This window comes from Oryctolagus cuniculus, chromosome 5 (genome assembly GCF_964237555.1).
Source record: "Oryctolagus cuniculus chromosome 5, mOryCun1.1, whole genome shotgun sequence".
NCBI lineage: Eukaryota > Metazoa > Chordata > Mammalia > Lagomorpha > Leporidae > Oryctolagus > Oryctolagus cuniculus.
In genome coordinates this window covers 114,032,968-114,058,858 of record NC_091436.1, presented here as the reverse complement: position 1 = coordinate 114,058,858, position 25,891 = coordinate 114,032,968, and the positions used below count along the sequence as shown (strand labels likewise).

Genomic DNA, 25,891 nt, shown 5'->3' with positions numbered 1-25,891 from the left:
GTGCCAGCCCCAAGTAGCTATGTCTTAATACACATGGTTACTTCCTTCACAACTAACGTGAGATTTCTCAACTGCATTTTTTTAACTCTACCTTAAGTTTGTGAAACATTGGGTGGTACTCTAAGGACCATAGGACAAATCTTACCCATTGCTCTTTTTGACAAAAAGATTTTATTGGACCCCAGCATGTCCATCTACTTATACCTTATCCTTGGCTTTTGTACTCTAACAGCAAAGTTGAGTATATGGTTTCAGCATACATTAGCTGACTCACAAAACCTACAATACTACTTCTAGACCTTTCCAGAACACATGTGCCAGTTCCTGTTAAAATGGTTATGCCACCTTTCCTATGGGCCCAAAAGTTTCCATGGTGATGAAAATGGGCACTCTCTGCTTTGATGACTGGCTTAAGCCAGATCTGGATTTCTACTTCTCTCAAATAATCAATGACAGCAATACTCAATCTTGTTGCACAGAGTCACTCACTGAAGTTAAAAGAACATAGCAAAAGTAGTGCTTAGGACACCCTCCAAATGCATAAAATAAGATGCTCAGGGAATGGTACCAACCAGCAATACTTTAAATTTTTTATATCTTATTATTCTACAAATGACTGAAAATCACTAACTACTAACAATACTTCCTTACTTGTATTGACTGTTTGCTTCTCTTGTGTGAAAAAGTGACAATCTCAGGAATGCCCTCACTACTCTGCACAATCCTGGCTGGTGAATAAATTTCTCACAAATTGATTTCATATAATTTTTCATTCTCCTGAACCTCCAAATTCCAACCTTTTCATTTCTTTTTAATCCCATTCTTTACTTCTGATTCAATGTTCGCTTGAGTCAAATAGAATCTTCAATAGTTCTTTCAGCAAGGCTCCTTGAATGCTAGCATTTTGCAGATCATTTTGTCAGCAAAAGCTTTAAAAACCAATTTTATTTATTTGAAATACAGAGTTATGGGTGGAGGGGGAAGAGAGAGAGGGAGAGAGAGAGAGAGAAAACGCACTCCCATCCACTGGCTCACTCCTCAAATGGCTGCAGCATCCCAGACTGGGCTAGGCAACAGCCAGGAGCCCAGAATGCCATCCAGGTCTCCGACATGTGTGCAGGGGCCCAAAAGATTTGGGCCATCATCCACTGCCTTCTCAGGCGCATTAACAGGGAGCTGGATTGGAAGTGGAGCAGCCGGAACTCAACCCAGTGCTCATACGGAATGCCAGCATTGCAGGTGGTAGCTTAACCCACTCAGCCACAATACTGGCCCAACAAATACTTTTTTTGCCTGCACTGTTGAACAACAGTTGGAATAAATACAAAATTCTTTGTTGACAATTATTTGGTCTCAGCAACTGTCTGTATTCTCAATTCTTTGCTGATCAAAATAATGCTGTCAGTGTAATTATAATTGCTAATCAGATATATAATTCTTTTTCTACTTTTAAAGAATTATATTTGTATCTACTGCTCCTCTCAATTTCTAGATACTAGATCTTCAAATGCATTTCTCATGTCTATTTTCTCATGCAAATTCAAGTTTTCTGCATTAACTTCACTTTCAAAACTTTTGTTAATTTATATTTCTGGGCTTCATTTTTGCAAGTTTTATAGGTCCTACTTTCAGATCACTGTTCTCCTTTTCAACTTCATTTAATCTGTTTTCAAAGCATTTATTAATTATTTTAATAATAGATTTTTATTTTTAGAAATAACTAATGTTTATTTTGGCCAAATGCTCATTTCTTTTTATTCATAAACACCTGTTCATTTATTTTATTTGTCCCATATATATTTAAGTGATTAGTTTACATTCTTCTTTTCAGATTGTTATATTACTTTCTTTTCTGCTAAATTCTCATCTTTTCTTTTTCACTTTTGCCTATTTTAACTAAGGTAGTTTGTTTCGTTATGTGGATAACAGTGTTTATTATGAACACAAGTCCATGGTGTCTTTAATAACTGTAGGAATTCTGTGAGTCTCGACTTACTTAAATGTCTCTATTAAGAGAATCTGATTGCCTTTTGCCCTTTCCATTTAGATCTGACCAGTTCTTGAATAAGTTTCTAACCTTAATTTCTCAATTTGGGTTTCCGCAATATTCACGTATCATAAATCTAAAACTCAGAACTATATCTGGCACAGGTTCCACTGACTTTGCAGTGGCAACAATATCCTGCCAGGCTCAAAGAATTACTCATTTCTAAGTCCAAGCCTAGAGAGAACATCTATCTTTTTTCAGAGACATTTAAATCCCATTTCTAAACCACTAGGGATTATATCTGGATTCGATAACTCCATATGCCACTCTGGCATCAACCTGCATGATTACCACATTTTCTTTGATGCAATCTGGGGACTTCTTTTCCTTTATGAGCTTGGCTGTATGTTTTAAAAGTTGTTATATTTATGTGTCTGTAATGTGAAGGGAAAGGAGGTTACTGAGACAATTCGGTCCACCATAGTCTTGTTCTTTTTCACCGTTATGCAGTTAACTCTAGGATCAACTCCAAAGCTCCCTTTGCACTTTAACAATTAATTGCTTGACACATTCAAATAGCATATTAAGATCAGTGTATCTGAATTGTTACTCATCCCTTTCCTCTTGCATAAAACTGTATCCCTTGTATTTTCAATTATATATATATATATATATATATATATATATATATACCGTTATTTTCAGACAGGGTCCTGCTACACATGGAGACCACAGTCAATAACAAACGTTAATTGATCCTCCTGCAGTCTCTAGGGCAGGCACCTCTGCCAATGCCCTGCAGTCAAAGCGTATAGTAGAGTGCCCACGATTGCTCTGTTAGGCGCTCTCTTTCCCTCTCATGCAATGTCACTCAATTTTACTGCAAGTTACTGTCAAAATTATATTCCTAAAGCATGGATCTGCATATATAATTTCTATTTTGAAAATGTTTAGTGACTTGTCATTTTCCACTGAATAACTTGGTATTCTGGTTCAGCAATTTGTGAAAACTCAATCTGACTTTTACCTTTCTTTAATGTGTACACTCTCAAAAAGCTTTACTCCAGCAGAAGTAAACTTTTGTTAATTAAACATTTCTTTAGATTTTTACTCACTATGCTTTTAGCCTTCGTAGCTTCTCTTTTTTCCTAAAAGGATCATCATTTCCAATATATTTAAATTCTTTAATAGCTTCTTTAATAGCTTCATTTAAATCATACCTTCTCCAGGAATTTTCTCTAAATCACCCTAGAAGTTAGAATTACTTTAGTCTTTAATAGTTTATTTTTGTATCTCACTTAATATACTTGACTTTTTGACAAAACAATAATTATTTCTGTATTCACATTTATTTTATTTTCTCATTTTGCTGGAAACTGAGGCTAGGCTATTTTTCATTTTCATATTCCCCATTGTATGACAAGATAGTACAGTACACATATTCTCAATTGATATTTATTGAATTAGTTGATGCACATATATGTTGATTATGTAGATTAAGATGTCATTTTACCCTCTGAATAATTATATAATAATTTCATAATTTTATCACAAATGGATAGTTATTACTAAGATATTTATATTATATAATCCCATAGCTAATATGATAGCATATTTCAAAGATTAGGACTCAAAATACATGTCTTGAACATTAAGATGATAAAGTAATAAAGGAATCACCAATTATGCTGAACATAATGTTGCTAAAAATAATTTAAAAAGCATAGAGTAAGAATAAACCCTATGGGGGCCGGCGCTGTGGTGCAGCGGGTTAACACCCTGGCCTGAAACACTGGCATCTCATGTGAACACCAGTTCGAGACCCAGGCGCTCCACTTCCTATCCAGATCTCTGCTATGGCCTGGGAGAGCAGTGGATGATGGCCTAAGTCCTTGGGCCCCTGCACCCACATGGGAGACTTGGAGGAGGCTCCTGGTTCCTGGCTTCAGCTTGGCTCAGCTCCAGCCATTGCAGCAAATGGGGGAGTGAACCATCGGATGGGGACCTCTCTCTCTCTGCCTCTCATCTCTCTGTGTGTAACTCTGACGTTCAAATACATAAATCAATAAATAAATCTTTTTTTAAAAAGAATAAATCCTATGGATACATATATAAATTTTTTTTAAAAATTTGTGTTTAGTGAGACCAGTTATCAATACTGTGTAAAAATATGGTTTAAGACAAAACTAAAGCCTCCCAGTATTAACTACCCTGCCCAGAAGAAACAAATCATGAAAAGACATTTACATTTTGGGCGCTGGGTTCAAGTCCCGACTGCTCCTCTTCCAATCCAGCTCTCTGCTATGACCTGGGAAAGCAGTAGAAGATGGCCCAAGTGCTTGGGCCCCTGCACCCACGTGGGAGACCTGGAAGAAGTTCCTGGCTCCTGGCTTCAGATTGGCGCAGTTCCAGCCATTGCGGCCATCTGGGGAGTGAACCAGCAAACGGAAGATCTCTCTCTCTGTCTCTACCTCTCTCTGTAACTCTGTCTTTCAAATCATTAAAATTAATCTAAAAAATCTACATTTAATCCTCACTCAAGCCTATTTTCCCATAATTATCCTATGTTTCTCCAGCCATCCTGGCAGAAAGAAAAATAAATAAATAAATAAGATGAGTAAAATCCATGAATAAATGTCAAAAATAATTTGGGAAGGAAAAAGTCAATCATGGTTTATGTTAGGAAGAGAACAGTAATGCTAGCAGCGATGAGATGGTGTATAAAATCAATTAAAGATAACTGAGATATCTAAAGTAGGACTACTTTAATATATTCAGGCAGAATATAATAACCAGGAAGCTATATAATACAGTATTTCATTATTGCTAAACTAACAAAAAAAATTTTGAGGGACTTTTAGGACGACTTACATTGTCACTATGGATAAAACAAGAAATAAAGACTGCTTCTGGGCTGCGGCTCACTAGGGTAATCCTCTGCCTGCGGCGCCGGCACCCAGGGTTCTAGTCCTGGTCGGGGCGCTGGATTCTTTCCCAGTTGCTCCTCTTCCAGTCCAGCTCACTGCTGTGGCCTGGGAGTGCAGTGGAGAATGACCTTGGTCCTTGGGCCCTGCATCCGAATGGGAGACCAGGAGGAAGCACCTGGCTCCTGGCTTCGGATCCACGCAGCACGCCGGCCGTAGCGGCCACGTGGGGGGTGAACCAACAGAAAAAGGAAGACCTTTCACTCTGTCTCTCTCTCTCTCTAGCTCTGCCTGTCAAAAAAAAAAAAAGAAAGAAAGACTGCTTCTTAATGTATTAGTCCAAAAAAATATAATGAAATGACTGAAGCAGGTCACATTATGAAAAGAGTTTATTCATAGTTCTGACAGTTCAAAGGCAAGATGCCAGTATCCACAAGGTGCTGATGAGGACTGTGGGAAAGAAGCTATCACATTGCAAGTCAGGAAACTGGAGAGACTGAGATCCCACAGTATCTTCTAAAGCCACACTCCCAGCAACCTAGGGATCTCTCATCAGGCTCCACCTTTCAAAGGACTCAGCATTGCTCACACTGCCACATTGAGATCCAAGCTTCCTACACAGGAAACTTTGTGGGGAAACCACATCCAAACCATAGTGATTCTCCATTTCCTCTAGAAGACATGACTAGTTTCTTTCTCATAAACCAATTAGGTCACCATATATTAGAAATATCTTCTATACAAATTTTGAGCTTCACTGAAGCACTCCAGTGTGCAAACTTTAGGAAATAATTTTAATGTGATACCTTGTTTTATATTCCAGTTTTGTTCTTAAAGTTCTATATGCTGAGTTTTAGAAAAATAATTTATTTTATATTTTATTTATATATTATACTTTTATAATACATTTATTATTAATTATCATTGAATCACTGAACAAATTGCATTTCAGAAAGCTAGGAAAACTGATCATACAAAGATGTTAAAAATTCTTTTTCAGGCCGGCTCAATAGGCTAATCCTCCACCTAGCGTAGGATTGTTCTCCAACATACCTTTCGTCCCACAATGCTTCTTATTTCAGCAAAAAATTCAAAGCTCAGAGGGGTCTTCAAACAGTGTACAGGAATTTATATTATGCAAAAATTGTGCATTGATTTAAATCTTTATTTGGTGGAGAGTTTGCTTGTGATTATAAAATAAAGTATGTCATTGTAAAAATTAGAAGAAAAAATAAGAAAGGAAGGAGAGGGGAGGGTGGGAGTATGGACGGGATGGAAAGTAAGGTGAGAAGTATCATTATGCTCTTAAATCTGTATATATGGGCCGGTGCTGTGGTTCAATAGGCTAATCCTCTGCCTGTGGCACCAGCACACCAGGTTCTAGTCCCGGTCGGGGCGCCGGATTCTGTCCCGGTTACTACTCTTCCAGGCCAGCTCTCTGCTGTGGCCTGGGAGTGCAGTGGAGGATGGCCCAAGAGCGTGGGCCCTGCACCCACATGGGAGACCAGGAGAAGCACCTGGCTCCTGCCATCGGATCAGTGCGGTGAGCCGACCGCAGCGCGCCGGCCGCAGCGGCCATTGGAGAGTGAACCAAAGGAAAAGGAAGACCTTTCTCTCTGTCTCTCTCTCTCTCACTGTCCACTCCACCTGTAAAAAAAAAAAAAAAAAAATCTTTTTCAGGGCCCAGCTTTATGGTATAGCATGTAAAGCTGCCACGTGTGGAACCAACATCCCATATAGGTGCCTGTTGGAGTCAGGCTGCTCCACTTCTGATTTAGCTCCCTGATAATGTGCCTGGGAAAACAGCCGAAGATGACTCAAGTACCCAGACCCCTGACCTCACTTGAGAGACCTGGAAGAAGCACCTTGCTCTTGGCTTCAAATCAGCCCAGCTCTAGCCATTGCAGTCATTTGGGGAGTAAATCAACAGCTGGAAGATCTCTCTGTCTCTCTCTCTAAATAAATAAATAAATCTTAAAAAAAATCCTTTTACAAAGAATTTTCTAAAACTAAAAATAGCTTTCTAGTTCATTTTTTTAAATTTGAATTTATGCTACACAAATTCTCAAAAAGCTGAAACCTTGTAACTAATGAAACAAAATTTATTTGCTTGGTTCCTGATGAAACTAAACACTAAGCATGTACTCAAATTAAATATATTAACTATTTCTTTGAAATAAACTATCATAACCACTTGTAGGAGTTGCAGCATAAAATATTTAATAATATTCTAGAATAAATATTTACCTAAAATACTTGTATTCTACATAAAAAAATCCATTTTAATGACGGTAGATCTGACATTGCGCTAAATTAAATAGATTACAAAACACAAGCAGAATAACCTATTGAACCAGGCTTTAAAACCAAATCCATCTACCTTTAAAGCCGTATCTTTTTATTACATCTAATTAGCTGTTCACAATTAGAAAATTCCTTTATGGCAAGCTCAGATTTGCGCCCTAAATACAAGCCTAGGTTCAGAGAAATAAGCCAAGCTAGACAAAAAGCCGGGTTACAGATCAACTTTTAAACTACCTTTATCTTGATCTCTCATTTCTGCCACTCCTTTTGAAGCTTGCTATTTTTTTTCCTTTTATCTCTCTAATCTGATTAACTTATTTGAGTCTTCTTGCTTTTACTTTCTGAAAAGATGCATCCTTGGGTTAATTTTCATTTAAATGGCCTCAACCCCACCCACTGCCATCTTGGAAGGGTATTAAAGCCCCATGCTTATAACTGTCCCTTGGGACAATCCTAAATGGGCTTTGCATAGTAGACTCCCTGATCCCCCAAGCCCTCAAACTCGACCTAAGTCAACATCTGGATGTACTTCCAAAGCTCTGGGCCAGCTTCTTCAGGTACAGTTTCAGTACAATCTTATGCTTATATTTTTGTCTAGTTATCAGAAGAGATTCAAAAATAGCCTTTTTTTTTAAATAAAATAGTATGATTTTACATCAAATAGTCTTCTTTATTCACCAAATTAAACTATGTGGTTCAAAGGATTTTTCTTCATGGACCCATAATTCTGGACTTTTAGTACTTTCTCATAGTCAAACTCTCCAAGTTTCAAGGGTGAATTTAAATTTCAGATAGTTAATACTTATATCACTAGGCAGTTTGCTATATGGGACAGAAATTTCACACTCCCAGGTATAAAGTTTCATTATATAAATTTCAAGAGCATGTCTTCTTTTGATAAAAACATTAATAAAAACCAAAGCATCAATGTTAAATTCAGTTTCTAATCTCACTTAGGTGATATGGTTCTAAAAGTTAAATCACTATATTTTCTTGGCCAATCCATTCCAAATATCAAGAGCTGATGGATGCATCCAGAGACAAGAAAGGCAGAGGCCACCTGACCAGACTGATGAAAACAGAATTCTGGAAATCAATAAATATGGGAAACCAAGTACAACAGAGCCTTTTCCCAGCCCTACTTAAAAGAAACACTATGCTTAGGTAACTTGCTTAATGTTTTTTAATACAGATGCCTGCAAGTTTTTGTACCATGAACCCTCCCCACAGTATCACCTAAACGATAGTTTTAATTTTTATGTAATATCACTGAGCACCTTGAAAAATATGGTTAGATATTTCCTAACATAAACTTCTTAGCTTGTCTCATCTCAGACTCTAACTAAATTTTCTTTTAAATATGAATTATGAATTAGTTTAAGAATTTCTAATACTAAGTGTGCTTCCTGTTGAATTACTTTGAAAAAAGTTAAATACAATTAAATATATATTTAATATTGCAATATATCTTCAGAATACTTCTTCTAGATAGTTTTTGTGTGCTGACTTTGTGAGTAAAATATTTCTAAATAAGAGTGTCCACTTAAAATTAAATGCTTCTAAGAAATTTATAGTTATTTCAACTTTTTAGTTGAAAACTATTGATCCCATGAATTAAAAACTATTAATATTCATTCTTCTATTTCATTTGATACACAATCTATTTTCATACCTATTTCTTATATTTACTTTTTGTTAAATACTTGTTTTATATTGGCACTATGTAAATTGAACTTATAAGGAAAATCATGTAGAAAATAACTTTAACTTATAATTAGTGACTATTGAGTATGCACTGAGACCACATACCTTCCACGTAACATAATGCACAGAAAAGTAAGTACCTCATGATCTCACTCATAGATGAGATCCACAAAACTTGATCTTATAGAAATTAAAAGAAGTTACAGACATTTTTCTTAATCAGTTGGGATACCTCATCCCACATCAGAGTGTCCAGGTTTGAGTCTCAGATCTGCCCCTGATTCCACTGCTCTGCGAATGCACACCCTGAAAGAAAGCAGGTTTTGGTTCAAGTTTTTGTGTTCTTGTGCCCTACGTGGGAGACTGCTTTTGAGTTCCCTGCGCTCCGTTTCTGTCTGACCAATCCCCAGCCATTTTGAGCAACTGGGAATTGAACCAGTGATGGAAACTTCTTGTTTCTCTCTTTCTCTCTCTCTCTCTCTCTCTCTCTCTCTCTCTCTCTCTCTCTGTCTCTCCCTCTCTCTTTCAAATAAATAAATTTAAAAATAAAGTAGAATGATGGTTATCATAGGCTAGGGAGAGTAGGGAGGGAGGAGGTGGATTAATGTTATACTTGGAAAACGGAAAGAAGTTCCGGTGTTCTGAATGATAGGTGACTATTTATAATGATGATGTACTGTATATTTTAAAACAAAGCTAGAAAATGATTTAAAATATTTCACTACAAAGAAATGATATAGAATTAGGGTATTGATATGTTTATCCTAAACTGAACAATATACAGTATTCCTATGTATTGAAATATCACATGGTACCCCTTACATATATAGAACTTTATATAACAGATAAAAAGGAAAAAAAATAAATAGCATAAGGCATTCAACCAAAACTCTATGTATATTAATTCAACAACTTAGGAAGACCATGAACATTCTTGAAGTTATTTATATAAATTATAAATATATTTTGTGCCCTGACATGATATGGTATCCTCTAGCAAAGGAATAAGTAATAATAAAAGTATCACTGCTAATATAATGAGAAATAACAAAACACATTCTTTACTAAAAAGCTCTAAATGAAGACTATTTAGACATTATTATACAGAGCTTACACATATTATCTTCTACTCGGTGTGTGTCGTTGTAGTACACAGCAGTGCTAGAATAATACATGAAACCATAAAAAGCATAAACTCTCAAACAAACCATATGAAAAAATAGTTTTAACAGATCTTTCATTTTTAGAGCTTTATGTGCCATATTTTGGTAAATGATGATTTGAATTGTTCATCCAAGTTTACTACTATTCTTCAATTTAACTACAAAAGTTGGAAAGGAAACTGTAGGAATACCAAGAAGCTGCCCACTTATAAGATGAGGTTATATCTACATAAGTAAATTCTATAAGGGTAAATCATCCAGTGGAATGATACCCCAATCTTGAGAAAGCAAGCCTATTCGTTTCAATGTATTAAAAAACAAAACAAAACTAAATTAAAACAAAAGCCCAGGGTCCTAAGTAAGTTCTCATTATCTCACTCAAGAACACTGCTACTACCTTCAAGGAAAGAATCAGAATCCATAATGACATTCTGCATAATAGACAGGAAACTCAAAACTTAGTGCCGCATGATCTAGATGGTTTGGCTAACATAGCAACCAAGCTGCAAGATTTCAAAGATTGTGCTGAGTTCTAAATCTTCTCTCAAAGGAAAAAAATCAGCGAGTGTTGTTGAGGGGAAGACCAGTAACTTCATAGTGGTTAACAAGATTAGCATCTTAAAGGATGGCAATTAAATAGATCCAGGCAACCAACTGAAAACCAATTAATCACAGGAAAAATTCCCGAACATTAGGCATCTTTCATCAAAGTTATTGGTCACTAATATATGTTATGTAATCTCTTTGGGGGTCTTTAAAATCAGATTGGATTCTCCTTGGCTTTGGATAAGAAAAAAGTAGGTAGTGTGGATAATAGTAGGTGAACAGATGGGCAAAAGGAGCACTCCAGATTCATTAAAACTCTATAAAAACTGGCTCATCACCTCCTTGTAATATGAATCAATATTAATCATGTCATAAATAAATTTTGGCTAAAGAAAAAAGGTATCCTATTTTACCGCTGGCTTTGTTTTTCTGTATCCAAAAGTAAACAATCATTGTCTATATGCTTATTTAATTACTAATCTGCCTTTACTCTTTGTTTTCACTTTTTTGCATTTTTACCTTTCTTTTAAATTTGAGAAGAAATTCAACTGGTAGAGTTCAGATAGGTGTTTTTTCACTTTTTTTTTAAATGAAAGAGTAATTTTTTCCTAGATTTGCCTCATAGGAAGAATATTAAAAATATAAGTTTCTGACTGTTAGTTTAGATTTTTAGGAATTTAGCCATGGATCAAATCATTTAGGTCATTTTTAGGAGAACTACAAGATGTTATTACATTAAAAATTTTCCACAACTTATGAGTTTAGATCTGGAAAGCTGACTTTGTAATTCATAGAGTGAGCATGCTGATTATGTGACTTCATAAAAGGCAAGTTGATACTCACTATAAATAAAAAGCAATAAAACTTGAATATTTTATTTGATATTATATTAGAACCCTGCTTCATATTTTGAGACATTTAGGTTTTAAAGAATTCTGGCAAACTAATCAATATTTCTTATAAAAAATACCATTACACTAGAGGAAACCACAGACATTTATTTATTTACTTGTTTGTTTTGCCTTCTTAGTCTTTTCAAATTTAGACAGATAACAGAAAAATAACCTGTAGTTTTAAAAATATGTCACATGAATTGCACATTTAAGAATTATATCCAAAATGTATACATTTCACTTTTCATTCACATAATGTATATGCAGCAATGGCTACCTACTCTGCATTTTTTGTCATTAGTTTGGCATGGTGTCTTCCAAATCTTGTCCCAGATGTGAAAAAAAGTTTTGAGCATGTACTAAAAGCATGTATATGCATGTGATCTGTGTGTTTTAATGGGTTAAGGGGGAAATGAACACTAGCCTTCATGACTCTAATAAAAACTACTATTATATCAAAGTTCACGGTTTTTATAAAAATGTAAGCAGTCGTGTATTACTTTACGGTCTTTAAATCTGACAGCTGGCAACATAAATTTTCTGGATGACTATCAAGTAATGCTGATGCAGCTATTACCATGGAAGACATGTTGAATCATCTGTTATGGTTTCAACTAGTTGTGCACGGTTCTTTTCCTTAAAGAACTACCAGTGCCTTACGACTTATAATAGTGAGTACCCGAAATCTAGATTTCCAGTAATAAAAAGTTCTTAGTTAAATTCTTAAAATTTCAAGGAGAAGCAGTCATTTGGCCTAGCGGTTAAAAAGCTGGTCATGTCAAATTACTTACGTTTGAACCCTGGATACACCCTTGATTCCAGCTTCTTCCTATTGCATATGCTAGGGGACCATGGTGATGCCTTAAGTAGTTAGGTCCCTACAACTGGCTTCATCCCATTGGTAGGCATTAGAGGAGTGAACAAGCCTATGAGAACTTTCTTTCTGTCAGTCTCTCTGCCTCTTATATAAACCTATAAATAAAAATCTTAAAAAAAAAAAACCTGTAGGAGGCAATTTGAAATTAACCATTTCAATTGCACAAACAGCTAGTGAACTCATACTGAAAGGCATATTTCTTTTAAAAAATGAATAGTGTGCTGCAAAGAAACAAAATCTGCATTGGAAGCATAAGAATGTGTATGTAATGTGACTCTACTGAAAGTCTCCACTGTACTCTACTGATGTGGTCACTTCATGTCCATCAATACTTCTTGACTTTCTTATCAAAGCTTAGAAACTTTTTAAGTCATAGAACAGTTAGAAGTTTCATTTTTGACTGGCTGATATTGTCAAACAATGAGTATTAAAGAGGACTTTGGCTTTTTATTAGCTCAATTATATAAATTATTTTGTTTTATGAAAGTTATGGAGAAAAAAGTTGACTATGCACAGTTTATGTTTACATTGATCTTTCAATATAAAAGCACACACAGACTTCCTATTTGAAAGGAAAGTTGCAAAAGCACTTTACTTATCTTACAGGAATTTGTTTTTTTTTTTTTTTTCAGCTTTTCAATGAGAATCACTTTAAATATTACCACATTTGAAACTCACATCCAAATAAAATACAGTTTTTCCTTTTCCTTTTCTTTAATAGGAAAGAGACTAAACAACTTACTTGTATTTGAATTTAGAAGTTTGCAATGAATCTCTCCTTTTTGATTGCGGTTACATAATTTTTTTGCCTAAAAATTGGACACTCTTTATGTTTTTAGAAAAAATATCTTGGTTTTTAAAATTTTCTTATATGTTCTTTACATTATGTGTATGTATTTTGATAACAAAAACAGTTCTGCATCAGGCTGGTGTTGTGAAACAGGGTTTAAGCTGTGACTTGGATATTTAATACTTGCATATTAAAGTGTGCTGTACTGAGGACCTGCTGCTTTGCTTCTGACCCAACTTCCTGCTAACGTGCCTGTGAAGGTAGCAGAAGACGACCCATGTATTTGAGTTCCTACCACTCATGTGTGATACCAGGATGGAATTCCTGGCTCCTGGTTTCAGTCTGGACTAGATCTGGCTTTTGCAATCTTTTGGGATAGTGAACTAGAGGATAGATATATGCTAGATAGATAGATGCTCACATATACTCTCTCTGTCCCTTCCTCTCTCATTGTTCTACCTTTCAAATAAATAAATCATTTAATAAAAAGTTCTGTAGCTCATTAACTGTTGACTCTTTCCTTCCACTATGAACTTTGCTGACTTCAGGTAAAGAAATTACAACCTGCATCTAAATCCATTTCCAGGAACCATTTTGGCATAGCAGGTTAAACCACTGCCTGCAATGCCAGCGTTCCATAAGGGCACAGCATTGTGCTCCATTTCAATCCAGTTCTCTGCTAATATGCCTGGGAAAGAAGCAGAGGCTTGCCCAAGTCCTTGGGCCCCTGAACACACATGGGAGACTCAGATGAAGCTCCTAGTACCTGGCATTAGTAAGGCCTAGCCCTGGTTGCTTTCGTCATTTGTGGAATGAACTGGAAGATAGATTTCTCTCTCTGTGTCTTTTCCCTCTCTCTCTCTGTAACTTTGCCTTTCAAATAAATGAAATAAACCTTAAAAATTTAAAATTAAAATAATAAATTTCTAACACTCAGCATTTCTGTTAAACATGCTGTACTTCGTAATTTATTAAGATGACATGTTTATCACATTTCTACATTTATAAACTCAATAAAAAGCTAGTCAATGTGTTAGAAATAAATTCTTTGTTAAGTAACAATTCATTGTGCACGTTTCACAGCACACAGGCCTAGCTGCAAGTTACGCTGCAATTGCTGATCCTGAAAGCAGATTTTTTTCTCTTTTCCCTCCTTATAGGTCTCTTGTTGCAGCTACCAGCTTTCTTCTTGTTCCATTTCTGCTTTCTATTATTCTATCTTGTCATTAATTTGCATATGATTCTATTTTAAGAGCCACAAAATAGTTAAGTCAGCACCAAAATCACATAATGTCTCAATTCCTGTTAATCGTGTGTATTATCCTGTTTCTAACCTCCTAAGTTGGGTTGATGTTGTGGTACAGCAGGTTAAGATACCACCTGGGAAGCCAACATCCCATATGAGTGCCAGTTGAAGCCCAGCTACTCCACTTCCAATCCAGTTCCCTACTAATGCACCTGGGAAAGCAACAAATAAGGCCCAAGTACTTGGTTCCCTATACACATAAGGGGGACCCAGATGGAGTTCCAGGCACCTGGCTTCTACTTGGTCCAGACCTGGCCACTGCAGCCATTTGTGGAGTAACCATTAGATAGAAGCTCTCTCTCTCTCTCACTATGCCTTTCAAATAAATAAATACATGTTTAAAAAAAAAAAACTCCTGCGTTTATGGACCTTGGGTCAATTTTTCTTCCATAACTGACTTCAAACCAGGATCTGCTGGAATTAAAATGTGATAACCCATATCATGATCAATGAAATTTAGAGAACAAAACAAAACAAACAAGGCAAGGATAAAAGGACCAGCACAAAAAGAAATAATATGATATACAGCAGAAAATAGTGGAGGACTGAAAACTTATTTGTGTTTGTATTTGTCTTCTATATAAAGTTTCTAAAGTACTTTTAGAAGATTTATAGGTTTATTTATTTGTTTGAAAGGCAGAGTTAGAGACAGAGGGAAGGAAATGGGAGAGAGAGAAAGAGAGAAATGAGAGAGAAATCCCAAACTTCCACAATAGCTGGAGCTGAGCCATTCCAAAACCAGGAGCCAGGAGGTTCTTCTGGGTCTTCTTGGGCCATCTTCTACTGCTTTCCCAAGTGCATTGGCAGGGAGCTGGATCAGAAGTGAAGCAGCCAGGACTCAAACCAGCACACAAATGGGATGCTGGCACTGTAGATGGTGGCTTAACCCACTATGCCACAGAGTCAGCCCCCAAGTATTTTTTTTGACAGGCAGAGTGGACAGTGAGAGAGAGAGACAGAGAGAAAGGTCTTCCTTTTGCTGTTGGTTCACCCTCCAATGGCCGCTGCGGCCGGTGCGCTGCGGTTGGCTCACCGCGCTGATCAGAAGCCAGGATCCAGGTGCTTTTCCTGGTCTGCCATGTTGGTGCAGGGCCCAGGGACTTGGGCCATCCTTATCAGCCCTCCTGGGCCACAGCAGAGAGCTGGACTGGAAGAGGAACAACTAGGACAGAATCCGGCGCCCCGACCGGGACTAGAACCGAGTGTGCCAGAGACGTAGGCAGAGGATTAGCCTATTGAGCCGCTGCGCCAGCCTTCCTAAAGTATTTTTAAACAGTGATCTGCAAGGTGCTGTGTGGGTGCTTCATGGTCACTCAGATAAGGTAGAATAATCAGGCATGAGGAGGGGAGTTGAGGCCCATTGTGGCAGGTGTTGAGCTCAAGGTATTTGAGCTGCTTAGAGGTTAAAGTTTATACTGAATATTTTCTATTGCAATTCTATATAAGCTGTTGTTTGAAGAAAACATCATGCTTAAAAAAAGATTTGAAAACCACACTTAATGATTTCTTCCCCAAAGCTCTTAAGAATTTATATTAATTTATCAACCTACAGTAGGTTAAAATAAAAAAAGAGATGTATTTGAATAATTGAGTGTTAGTAAAATGGTCAATGATGGCCAATCTGTATGCTAGTCCCTCTGATTCAACTGCATTGCAGATTCCACAAGTTGTAGACACACTAATAAGCAACAATGACATTAACAAAATGTAACTAAATAGTTACTGTCCTGATTGAATAATGTACAAATAAAATACCCTAGGCAGAATTTTATAAGTAGTAAAGTTTTCTAGATAGTCATAACTAAGTTCTAACAATGGATACTAATAAAATAGATTTGCAGGTATAAGAAATAGGTGAAACTTGTTCACCTCAAATAAACAGGAAAAAAAAAGAGAATACTACTCATGGATTTGTACATTTTTTGCACCCCAGAAAATGAATTTGTGGGATTTTACAAGTACCCTCGTACTGGAATATTCATGTGCCTTGCAGACTTAATGACCTCCTCAAACTTCCCCATACTTTCTTCAATGGAGCAGTTAATATTCTTCTTGCTAAAGGACTCGGATGCAGCACCAAACACTGATATCTCTGTGGCTCCCGCAGCAACCTGAAAAATATAATTTAAAGGCAAAAGTTCGTAATTTTGAAAATGTAAATGTGATAACAGTAGAAACATTAGCTGCTCTAAAGACACGCTTTTATTCTTTAATATTCACCGTAATGTTTAAATACTACAATCCCCTCCACATGTAGTATTTTAAAATGTAAATTATTTTATAAAGAATAACTGCATAAAGTTCAAGATGCATAAGTCTGTGAGGCATGGAAAACATGGTGACTATATTCAAAAGTTACATGTTATCCTTCAGAAAAAGTTTAACTGTAATTATGGAAAGTTTTAGCACTCCAATAAAACCTTTATTGTCAATGGAAAACATAATTTTCAAACCAATTTTTGAAATAAAGTATAACAAATGCTTTCTGTTTTTCCTTCTACAATCCAGCAATAAAATTCATCATTTAGATTTTCCAAAATGTTTCCCACATCTAACCTAGCCTCAATCTTTCATACAGTGGCTGTAACAACCATACTCTAACTAACACATTAATCTTATTGCCAGGCTCAAAATCCAGAATATCAGTCTAAGAAATTTTCTCATTAGCCTCTTTTGTCATCTTTACCCTTCTTGTAGGCTTTCCCCATGATTTGTTTTCAAATGCCAAGTCTCCTAAAAACTTAGACTTTTTAAGAACATCTATTAAAGTATCTCCAACATTCCCACCTCTCTCTGATCTGATTAATATCTTATGAGGAAATAAGAACTCTTTATCATCTTTCTTCCCATTTAAAAAAATCAGCTTACATCTTTGCCCAAAATGAATTTTCAAACTTTCAATTAAAAAAATTCTATTTAGTGAATAACTATTGTTTGTCAATTCTGTTGTCATGGCTTTATATTCTTTTTTGTAATGTCCAAATAGCCCTAAAAACTAAGCATTATGCCCATTTCATAAATGAACAAAATTGGCACAAAGAGCTAAACAGCTAGTCAACACCACACAATTAGGAAAGTTCTAGAGCCATGTTTTGAACACAGAATGACTGATTCTCAGCCCAAGGTCTGTTATGCACCATTCCTTGCCCTTCTAAGCCATCCTGAACCTTTCCTGTCAGTATCTTTTGTAAGGCAGAGGCAGTCTTCACATTTTTAGAACTGGGTAACATTAATACAATTTCTTAAAATGCTCTTTCTTTTTTAACTAAGCAATAAAAATTATATCAAATCAAACAAGATAAATGTTCTAACATTATACACTCATAAGTGTATATAGCACCTCACAAACTCAACCTCACACAGTAAAGCCTCAAATACAAAAGTGAAAAAAACCCATTGACAAGATAAATAGCTGCAGGCCGGTGCCACAGCTCACTAGGCTATTCCTCCGCCTGTGGCACCGGTACCCAGGGTTCTAGTCCCGGTTGGGGCGCCAGATTCTGTTCCGGTTGTTCCTCTTCCAGTCCAGCTCTCTGCTGTGGCCTGGGAAGGCAGTGGAGGATGGCCCAAGTCCTTGGGCCCTGCACCCCATGGGAGACCAGGAGGAAGCACCTGGCTTCTGGCTTTGGATTGGCGCTGTACGCTTGCCGTATTGCCCATTTTGGGGGTGAACCAACGGAAGGAAGACCTTTCTCTCTCTCTCTCTCTCTCTCTCACTAACTCTGCCTATCAAAAAAAAAAAAAAAAAAAAAAAAAGCTGCCGAAAGACCTTTGCAATGGACTCAAATAAGCATAATAGTTGAAGCATTTACATAAACTTGAAGTGATTCTTCTTGTATGTGTAGTTATTAAACCTTTTATTTCTGTCATATAAATCCCTGTGTCACATAAGATCAGAAGAAATACAGCAAAAGGGGAAGAGGGAAAGTCATTAGAAGCAGATACAATGACCATAATTAGTTTCTCCCTGAAAGAAGAAGCAACAGAATCAAAAAGATGTTCAAAAAAAAAGTTGACAAAAATAATTAGCCATTTCAGCACTATTAATAATTATAATATTGCATTGAGAAATATTTAAGTTACATTCTATATTACTACTTAAGATGGAATCACAAAATACACTTTCAAAAAATTTCATGGAGAATTGTGTTTTTATATTGTGATCGCCAAATGGTTAAACTGGAAGGGAAATATCTGGAGGGCCTTAGTCACTACCAAAGAAATGAAAGTTTTGGCGGATAAGTTCTCATGGGAGTTTGAAGAGATTTCAAAAAAGTTCCTGGAAAAAATCGAACTAAAAGTCAAACTTATTTTGGTCCAAATACTTTTGACTTAACACGCATATGGGAAGTCATCAAAATTTTGTGGTAAATGCGTTCTGTGGAAAAAAATGCATTAATTTTAAACTTTCTGCATCAAAATAAACTTTCTCTTTCTCCTAATTCCATTTGCCACAACACTTTTGAAGTACTCTCACATATTAGCATAGGATTACAAGTGAGTTACATATGACATCCATCAAACATTGTCAAGATCAGTAAAACAATGATATTTCAATTTTAGAAAACGTGGGCAGCAGCACACTTACAGCACGGTGGAAACCCTGAAGATTTGGAGTAAGGACAGGATAGCGAACTCCTGGATACTGATGAATGCCTTTCATCACTTCAGTGTGATCAGCCATCTTAAACACATAATAGTTGCATATGAATCTAGCTTTGACTATTCTACCAAGCATATTTTTAGCTTTTCACAGATGTTTTAGTCATACATGTAGTTACATTCCACACATTTATGTTTCAAATAGCTAAACGAAGCCAATGTAGCTAAAAGAAAAGTAGCTTTCAGTGCCATAGATACATAATAACTACCATGACTTTAAATCACCTAACAGGATCTGGCTAAAGGTGTGATTACAGACAGTCTGGGATTCTGAAGCCTTCTATTGCCACTTGACCAACCCTTATTCTCTTTTCATTTCACAGTTTAAGCCTCAAGTAATCCTGATATATGGGAGAGTCTTAAAGATAACATGCTAAATTTTACCTCCCACATGAAAATTTGATGTCAATTATTTTCAGTGTATGAAATTTAATATTATGTAGTAAAATATAAATTGCATTCTCTGTTAGGAATCTTTTACAAAGCTGAGATACTAATATGTTATTTGGTTAACACTAATGTTTTAGTTAATATTATTTATAATGCTTTATATGAACTATTACAGGATTATCAATGGCTATAATGTGAACAAAGGAACACAGTAGACACAGTACTCAGCAGTAAACAAACCCACCCCATTAAGACTTTAATTGCTGAATCTATAAAAACAACCTCAACTTTGAGTTAAAATATAAAATTGTTTGTAACAAAATTTATAAATGAGACAAAGTAATAACTAATAATCAGATCACATAAGGATCACATTGAGAAATTACCATTGACATAAACGTAAGCCTTTCCTATTTAGGAATAATAAATCATGAAGTGAGCAATAAACATATAAATAATATATAGTACAGGCCAGCTCCGCGGCTCAACAGTCTAATCCTCCACCTGCAGCGCCGGCACATGGGGTTCTTGTCCCAGTTGGGGTGCCGGATTCTGACCCGGTTGCCCCTCTTCCAGGCCAGCTCTCTGCTATGGCCAGGGCGTGCAGTGGAGGATGGCCCAAGTGCTTGGGCCCTGCACCCACATGGCAGACCAGGAGAAGCACCTGGCTCCTGGCTTCGGATCAGTGCAATGCGCCGGTTGCAGGCGGCCATTGGAGGGTGAACCAACGGCAAAGGAAGACCTTTCTCTCTGTCTCTCTCTCTCTCACTGTCCACTCTGCCTGTCAAAAATAATAATAATAATAATATATAGTACAGAAAAAGAGCAGGGGAAAGCTGTGAAAAAATACATCAAATCAAATTGGTATCCTCATTATGGTCATGGAAGATGGAGGGCTATTGGTTTTTCACTATACATCTTGGCATGTTATAATAAATGTGTAATATTTTTAGTTTTAAGAAAAATGCTTAGAAACTAGTCAAAGCGTAAATGCTTTTTGCATGCTTTTGAAAATCTGTAAAATATTATAACATTTACTATTATTGGTCCATTTATATTATCAACTTTTAGTTAAATGTCATACGAATTAAATTTAATAGTTTTAGTGAATATAATTTGAATTAACAAGTTTTTAAATTAATTTAAAATTAAATATTTAGCATGCAAAAAGGGACCTTGTAGTGGTTGTCATTTATATTAACATTTAAGACCACATGTTTCATTCACTCCAAATTTGCTTATTTATAACATGGGATTCTTACTTCCACTATTCCTATCTCACTGCTGACTCTTTAATGGTACGCAGTCTATCATATTAATTTGCAGTGTATACAAGCCAGGTCTCTCATTCTAAACTCATTTGACTTTAATCCAGATGTTTATGGACCACCAACCACATATGCCCAAAGCACTATACTGGATCCTATATGAAATCCAAATAGAGACCTCGTTTTCTGGGGAGAAAGCAAGATCCCTGCACTGAAGTAATCTGCAGTATAGCTGCAGAGATAAAACAAATAATATGGAAAGTTAGCAATCCAAAGTAGTCTATCAATAGTAAGTAAGAGCACAGATCATAGATTCAGAAGGGGAAAAGTTGGTATAGCCTATAATTAGTTTAGTGATATTTAAAAGAAAATATGGAATTTGAACTGTAGTCTCTAATCAAAAACAGAATTGTAAAAAGCAAAATACCATGTAGAGCAAATGCCAGATTTTAATCTACAAGAAATACAGGCCATCTGAGCCAGTCATGAGTTTTATCATACAATCCATAATTTAACAAAGCTCTTCAATCAATATGAAAACCATATATCATGAAATAATACTTGTTTAAGTTTACTGATTTATTTGAAAGGCAGTGACAGAAAAACAGGGATACAGAGAAACAGACAGACATTGATCTTCCATCGCCTGGCTTATTCCTCATCCAAATGCTCACAGCAGCAGGGGCTCCCCCAGGCCAAAGGCAGGAACCTAAAACTCCACCCAGGTTTCCACATGTGAGTGCCAGGATGCCAAGTACCTAAACCATCCTCTGTTGATTCCCAGGGTGCACAAAAGCAGGGAACTGTATCAGAAGTGCAGGTGTGGCTGGATCCAAGGCACTCTGATATAGGGTGCAAGTGTTCCAAAGGACAGCTTAACCCATTATGCCACAATGCCCTTTCCAGCAATAATCTTTCAAACTAGTTATTTCAATAACAGAATTAGAAAACTAAGGTAACACTGATCTAATTTCCAGGTCATGGAAGCTCAACTTTGATAATTATTGAATATATCTTAATGAAATGTTGGCAAATAAATTAACTAGAATTTTAAAAATCAATATTTTTTCATTTTTAAAAGCAATCAATCATAATGAGATCATTTAGAAAGTCATAGTATTGCTTCAATTTAATTTAATTTAATTTAATCTAATTCAGCTATTAGTTAGTTCTTGAAAGAGAGAGTTACAGAAAGAGAGAGAGAAAATCTTCCATCTGCTGGTTCACTCCCCATATGGCCACAATGGCCAGAGCTGAACCAAGCCAAAGCCAGGGGCCAAGAGCTTCCTCAGGGTTTCCTACATGGGTGGCAGGGGCCCAAGCATCCGGGCCATCCTTCACTGCCTACGCAGGCCATAAGTAGGGAGCTAGATTGGAAGTGGGTCATGCAAGACAAGAACCATCTTCTACATGGGATGCCAGCATCGCAGTCCATGGCTTAACCTGCTTTACCACAACACCGGCCCCTATAGTATTGTTTTAACTTGTTCAGTAAAGGCAAGTAAGAGCTTTAGGATATCCTGATAGGATATAATTTTATTACAATGAATAAAAAAGAGCGGGTTTCAATTAAGGGAATAAAATTCCTGCTTTAATTTTTTCTGTTGCAGAGTTTATGTATACTTCAATTCTGATGTTATTCTAATATTTAAAGTTTAACTATTATTCAAACAACAGACCTAACTATTCCTGTACATTACTCTTTTGACATTTTTAAGAAAATCTTTCGACATCTGGTTTGATTTAACATTTTTTATGATTTTGCTGTGCCTTTCTATTTAACATCATAAAAATTCTGCATGATTTTGTTGGTACCATGCTTTGCCATTAGTAAGACACGCTGTCAGAATGGTGATACCTGTGTCCAGCTAGCTAATGAAATAGACCTACAATAGTCAATCAGGTTTTTTTTTTTTTTGCATCAACTTTTTATAGATGTCCAAATAATCACTATTATTTATACAACACGTTGGGAAAGTTTTAAAGAAATGCAAAGGATCACATCACAAAGTTTAGGTCATATGAAGCTTAAAATTTGGAGACTTCATTTATTATTATCATGATGTTATTAAATTTAGACATCCTATTGATATTTGGTTAGTAACTTAATACTGTGACCTTTCCAAAACAGTTAGGATTTTGATATATTCTCTGGACAATGGCAATGACTAATGTACAGCTAGAGCCATTCACACAAATCATGAGATGAGTGCAATTTCAAGATAATGCATATGATCATGCAGTAATAATGACAAAAATTGTCCATAAACTTCAGAACAGAATAATATTGGGAGTTTCTAAGATTTTGGTTAATAAACTGTTAATGTTAAATTTCAGGGGTCATAAAAATTAACAAATTTTTTAAAAATATTTATTTATTTATTTGAAAGTCAGAGTTACACAGAGACAGGAGAGGAGAGGCAGAGAGAGAGAGAGAGAGGTCTTCTATCTGCTGGTTCACTCCCCAACTGGCTGCAATAGCCAAAGCTGTGCCGATCCTAAGACAGGAGCCAGAAGCTTCTTCTGGGTCTCCCACACGGACTTGGGCCATCTTCTACTGCTTTCCATGACATAGCAGAGAGCTAAATTCGAAGTGGAGCAGCCAGGTCTTGAACCAGAGACTATATGGGATTCCGGCACTTCAGACCAAGGCATTAACCCACCATGCCACAGCGCTAGCTCCCAAAATTTAAAATATTACAGGATTTTAAGTCTAATCTTTAAAACTCACTTCAAAATTTGAATATTCACTCATTTCATTGTTTATACATCTGTTATATAGCCAACATTATGGAAACAAAACAAAAACAGATCCAGGCGGAGCCAAGATGGCGGAATAGTGAGGGCACGCACCGATAGTCCGGGAAAATTTAGTTTAATAAAAGCGGAGTTACGGTAGCCTCAGAAAAAGGATCAGCAAAAAATTGCAGAGGAAACTCTTTCGGAGCTATTTTCTGTGACTCAAAGGACCTACTGGGAGAGCAGGGTCGCCCACCACATGGAAGCCGAACCGTGGGAGCCGCAGAGTCTGAGCGCCAGTGCGGGAAGGGGAGTCTATGTGACAAAGAAACCAGCAGGGAGAGGAGAGACGCCCAGGGCTCCGAGTCCACACATCGGCGCTGGAAGCGGAGGTGAGCTTAGCAACCGGAGACATTGGCTGGGAAACGGCGGACAGAATTTTAGAAGGATGCGGGTTTTGAAGCGGGAAAGTCCAACAGACTACAGGAGAGAAGGAAAAATAAATAAATAAATAAATAAATAAATAAATAAATAAATAAAAAGGTGGGGGCATACTGGTACAGACAGACTCCACTCTCCACCAACCTTGCAAAGGCAAGCAAGAGACAAAGAGCTGGGATATACATAATAAAAGGGGAGAGTTAAGACTACATTTCAGTAGCCTAGGCAACCCAGTGGGATTCAGCAGGACTCTTTGGGTAGAAGCCAGAGAAGCTAAATACCATCCATTCTGCTCAGCCTTGCAGTATTACCTCCTGAACAAAAAATAAAATAAAATAAAATAAAATAAAATAAAAGAATAAATAAATAAACAAAGAGAGATTTACCACGCATAACCTGAGGGTGTCACCTTTGCACACCTGTAACCCTGAAGAACCAAGCAGAGCTCTCAGGCCACACCCATCTCAAGCCTCCAAGGCTCCTCCATCAGCAGGCAGTACACTTAACATGGACATAGTATAATAATTAAACAAACAAACAAAAAAACTCACAGTGAGGGAAACAGAATTAACCATGCCAAGCAATAAACACAGAAATCGAGGGAACAAGATCAACGATGACATTATGATGCCTCCAAATAAACAAAACACCCCAAGCCAAGATTATGAAGATGATGAGATAGAAGAAATGCAAGATACGGATTTCAAAAAATTTATGATAAGAACATTTAGAAGTTTTCAAAAGCAAATCCTTGAACTACAGAAATCCTTATTGGACAGGATTGAGAATCTCTCTCGTGAAAATGAAATTTTAAGGAAGAATCAAAATGAAACGCAGAAACTAGTAATGCAGGAAAGTGTGATAGTGAAGAGAAATCAAAATGAAATGAAGAGCTCAATAGATCAAATGACAAACACATTAGGGAGCCTTAAAAACAGAATGGGTGAAGCAGAAGAGAGAATATCAGACTTAGAAGACAGAGAACAGGAAAGGATATAGTCAAACCAAAGAAAAGAAGAGGAAATTAGAAATCTAAAAAATATTGTTGGGAATCTACAGGATACTATTAAAAAAACCAACATTCGGGTTCTAGGAGTTCCTGAAGGCATGGAGAGAGAGAAAGGATTAGAAGGCCTTTTTAGTGAGATACTAGCAGAGAACTTTCCGGGTCTGGAGAAGGACAGAGACATCCTAGTACAGGAAGCTCATAGAACCCCCAATAAACATGACCAAAAGAGACCCTCACCACGACACATTGTAATTAAACTCACCACAGTGAAACATAAAAAAAAGATCCTAAAATGTGCAAGAGAGAAACGTCAGATTACTCTCAGAGGATCTCCAGACTCACAGCAGACTTCTCATCAGAAACACTACAGGCTAGGAGGGAATGGCGAGACATAGCACAGGTGCTAAGAGAGAAAAATTGCCAGCCCAGAATATTATATCCTGCTAAGCTCTCATTTGTGAATGAAGGTGAAATAAAGACCTTTCATAGCAAACAGAAATTGAAAGACTTTGTGGCCACTCGTCCGGCCCTGCAAAAGATACTTAAAGATGTGCTACACTCAGAAACACAGAAACACGGCCATCAATATGAAAGAAGGGAAAGGAAGAACACCTACCAGTAAAAGAGCATGGGAAGCTCAAAGCATATACTAGAAAATATCTCCGGGAAAATGGCAGGGCAAAGTCACTATGTATCAATAGTCACATTAAACGTGAATGGTCTGAACTGTCCAGTTAAAAGACACAGACTGGGTGACTGGCTTAAGGAACAACACCCAACTATTTGTTGCCTAAAAGAAACACATCTCTCTAACAAAGAGGCATGCAGACTGAAAGTGAAAGGTTGGAAAAAGATATTCCATGCTAACAAAAACCAAAAAAAAGCAGG

General features: G+C 36.6%; 1 protein-coding gene across 7 annotated transcripts in view; it reads right to left on the bottom strand.

The window, feature by feature from the left end:
- The window catches only part of HMGCLL1 (3-hydroxy-3-methylglutaryl-CoA lyase like 1), a 307,566-nt gene that overhangs the window by 100,514 nt on the left and 181,161 nt on the right, over positions 1 to 25,891 (bottom strand). For 5 of the 7 annotated variants that reach the window (XR_011388663.1, XM_070073929.1, XM_002714514.5 and 2 more), the window contains 2 exons: positions 19,083 to 19,178; positions 16,457 to 16,605 (listed from right to left, as the gene is read on the bottom strand). Coding sequence is in view for 6 of the 7 variants with exons in the window: in XM_070073929.1 (XP_069930030.1) it covers positions 16,457 to 16,605; positions 19,083 to 19,178 (245 nt within the window). In the remaining variant the exon portion in view is untranslated. The remainder of the gene's footprint in view (positions 1 to 16,456; positions 16,606 to 19,082; positions 19,179 to 25,891) is intronic. The other 2 variants (XM_070073930.1, XM_008263066.4) reach the window with 1 other exon arrangement.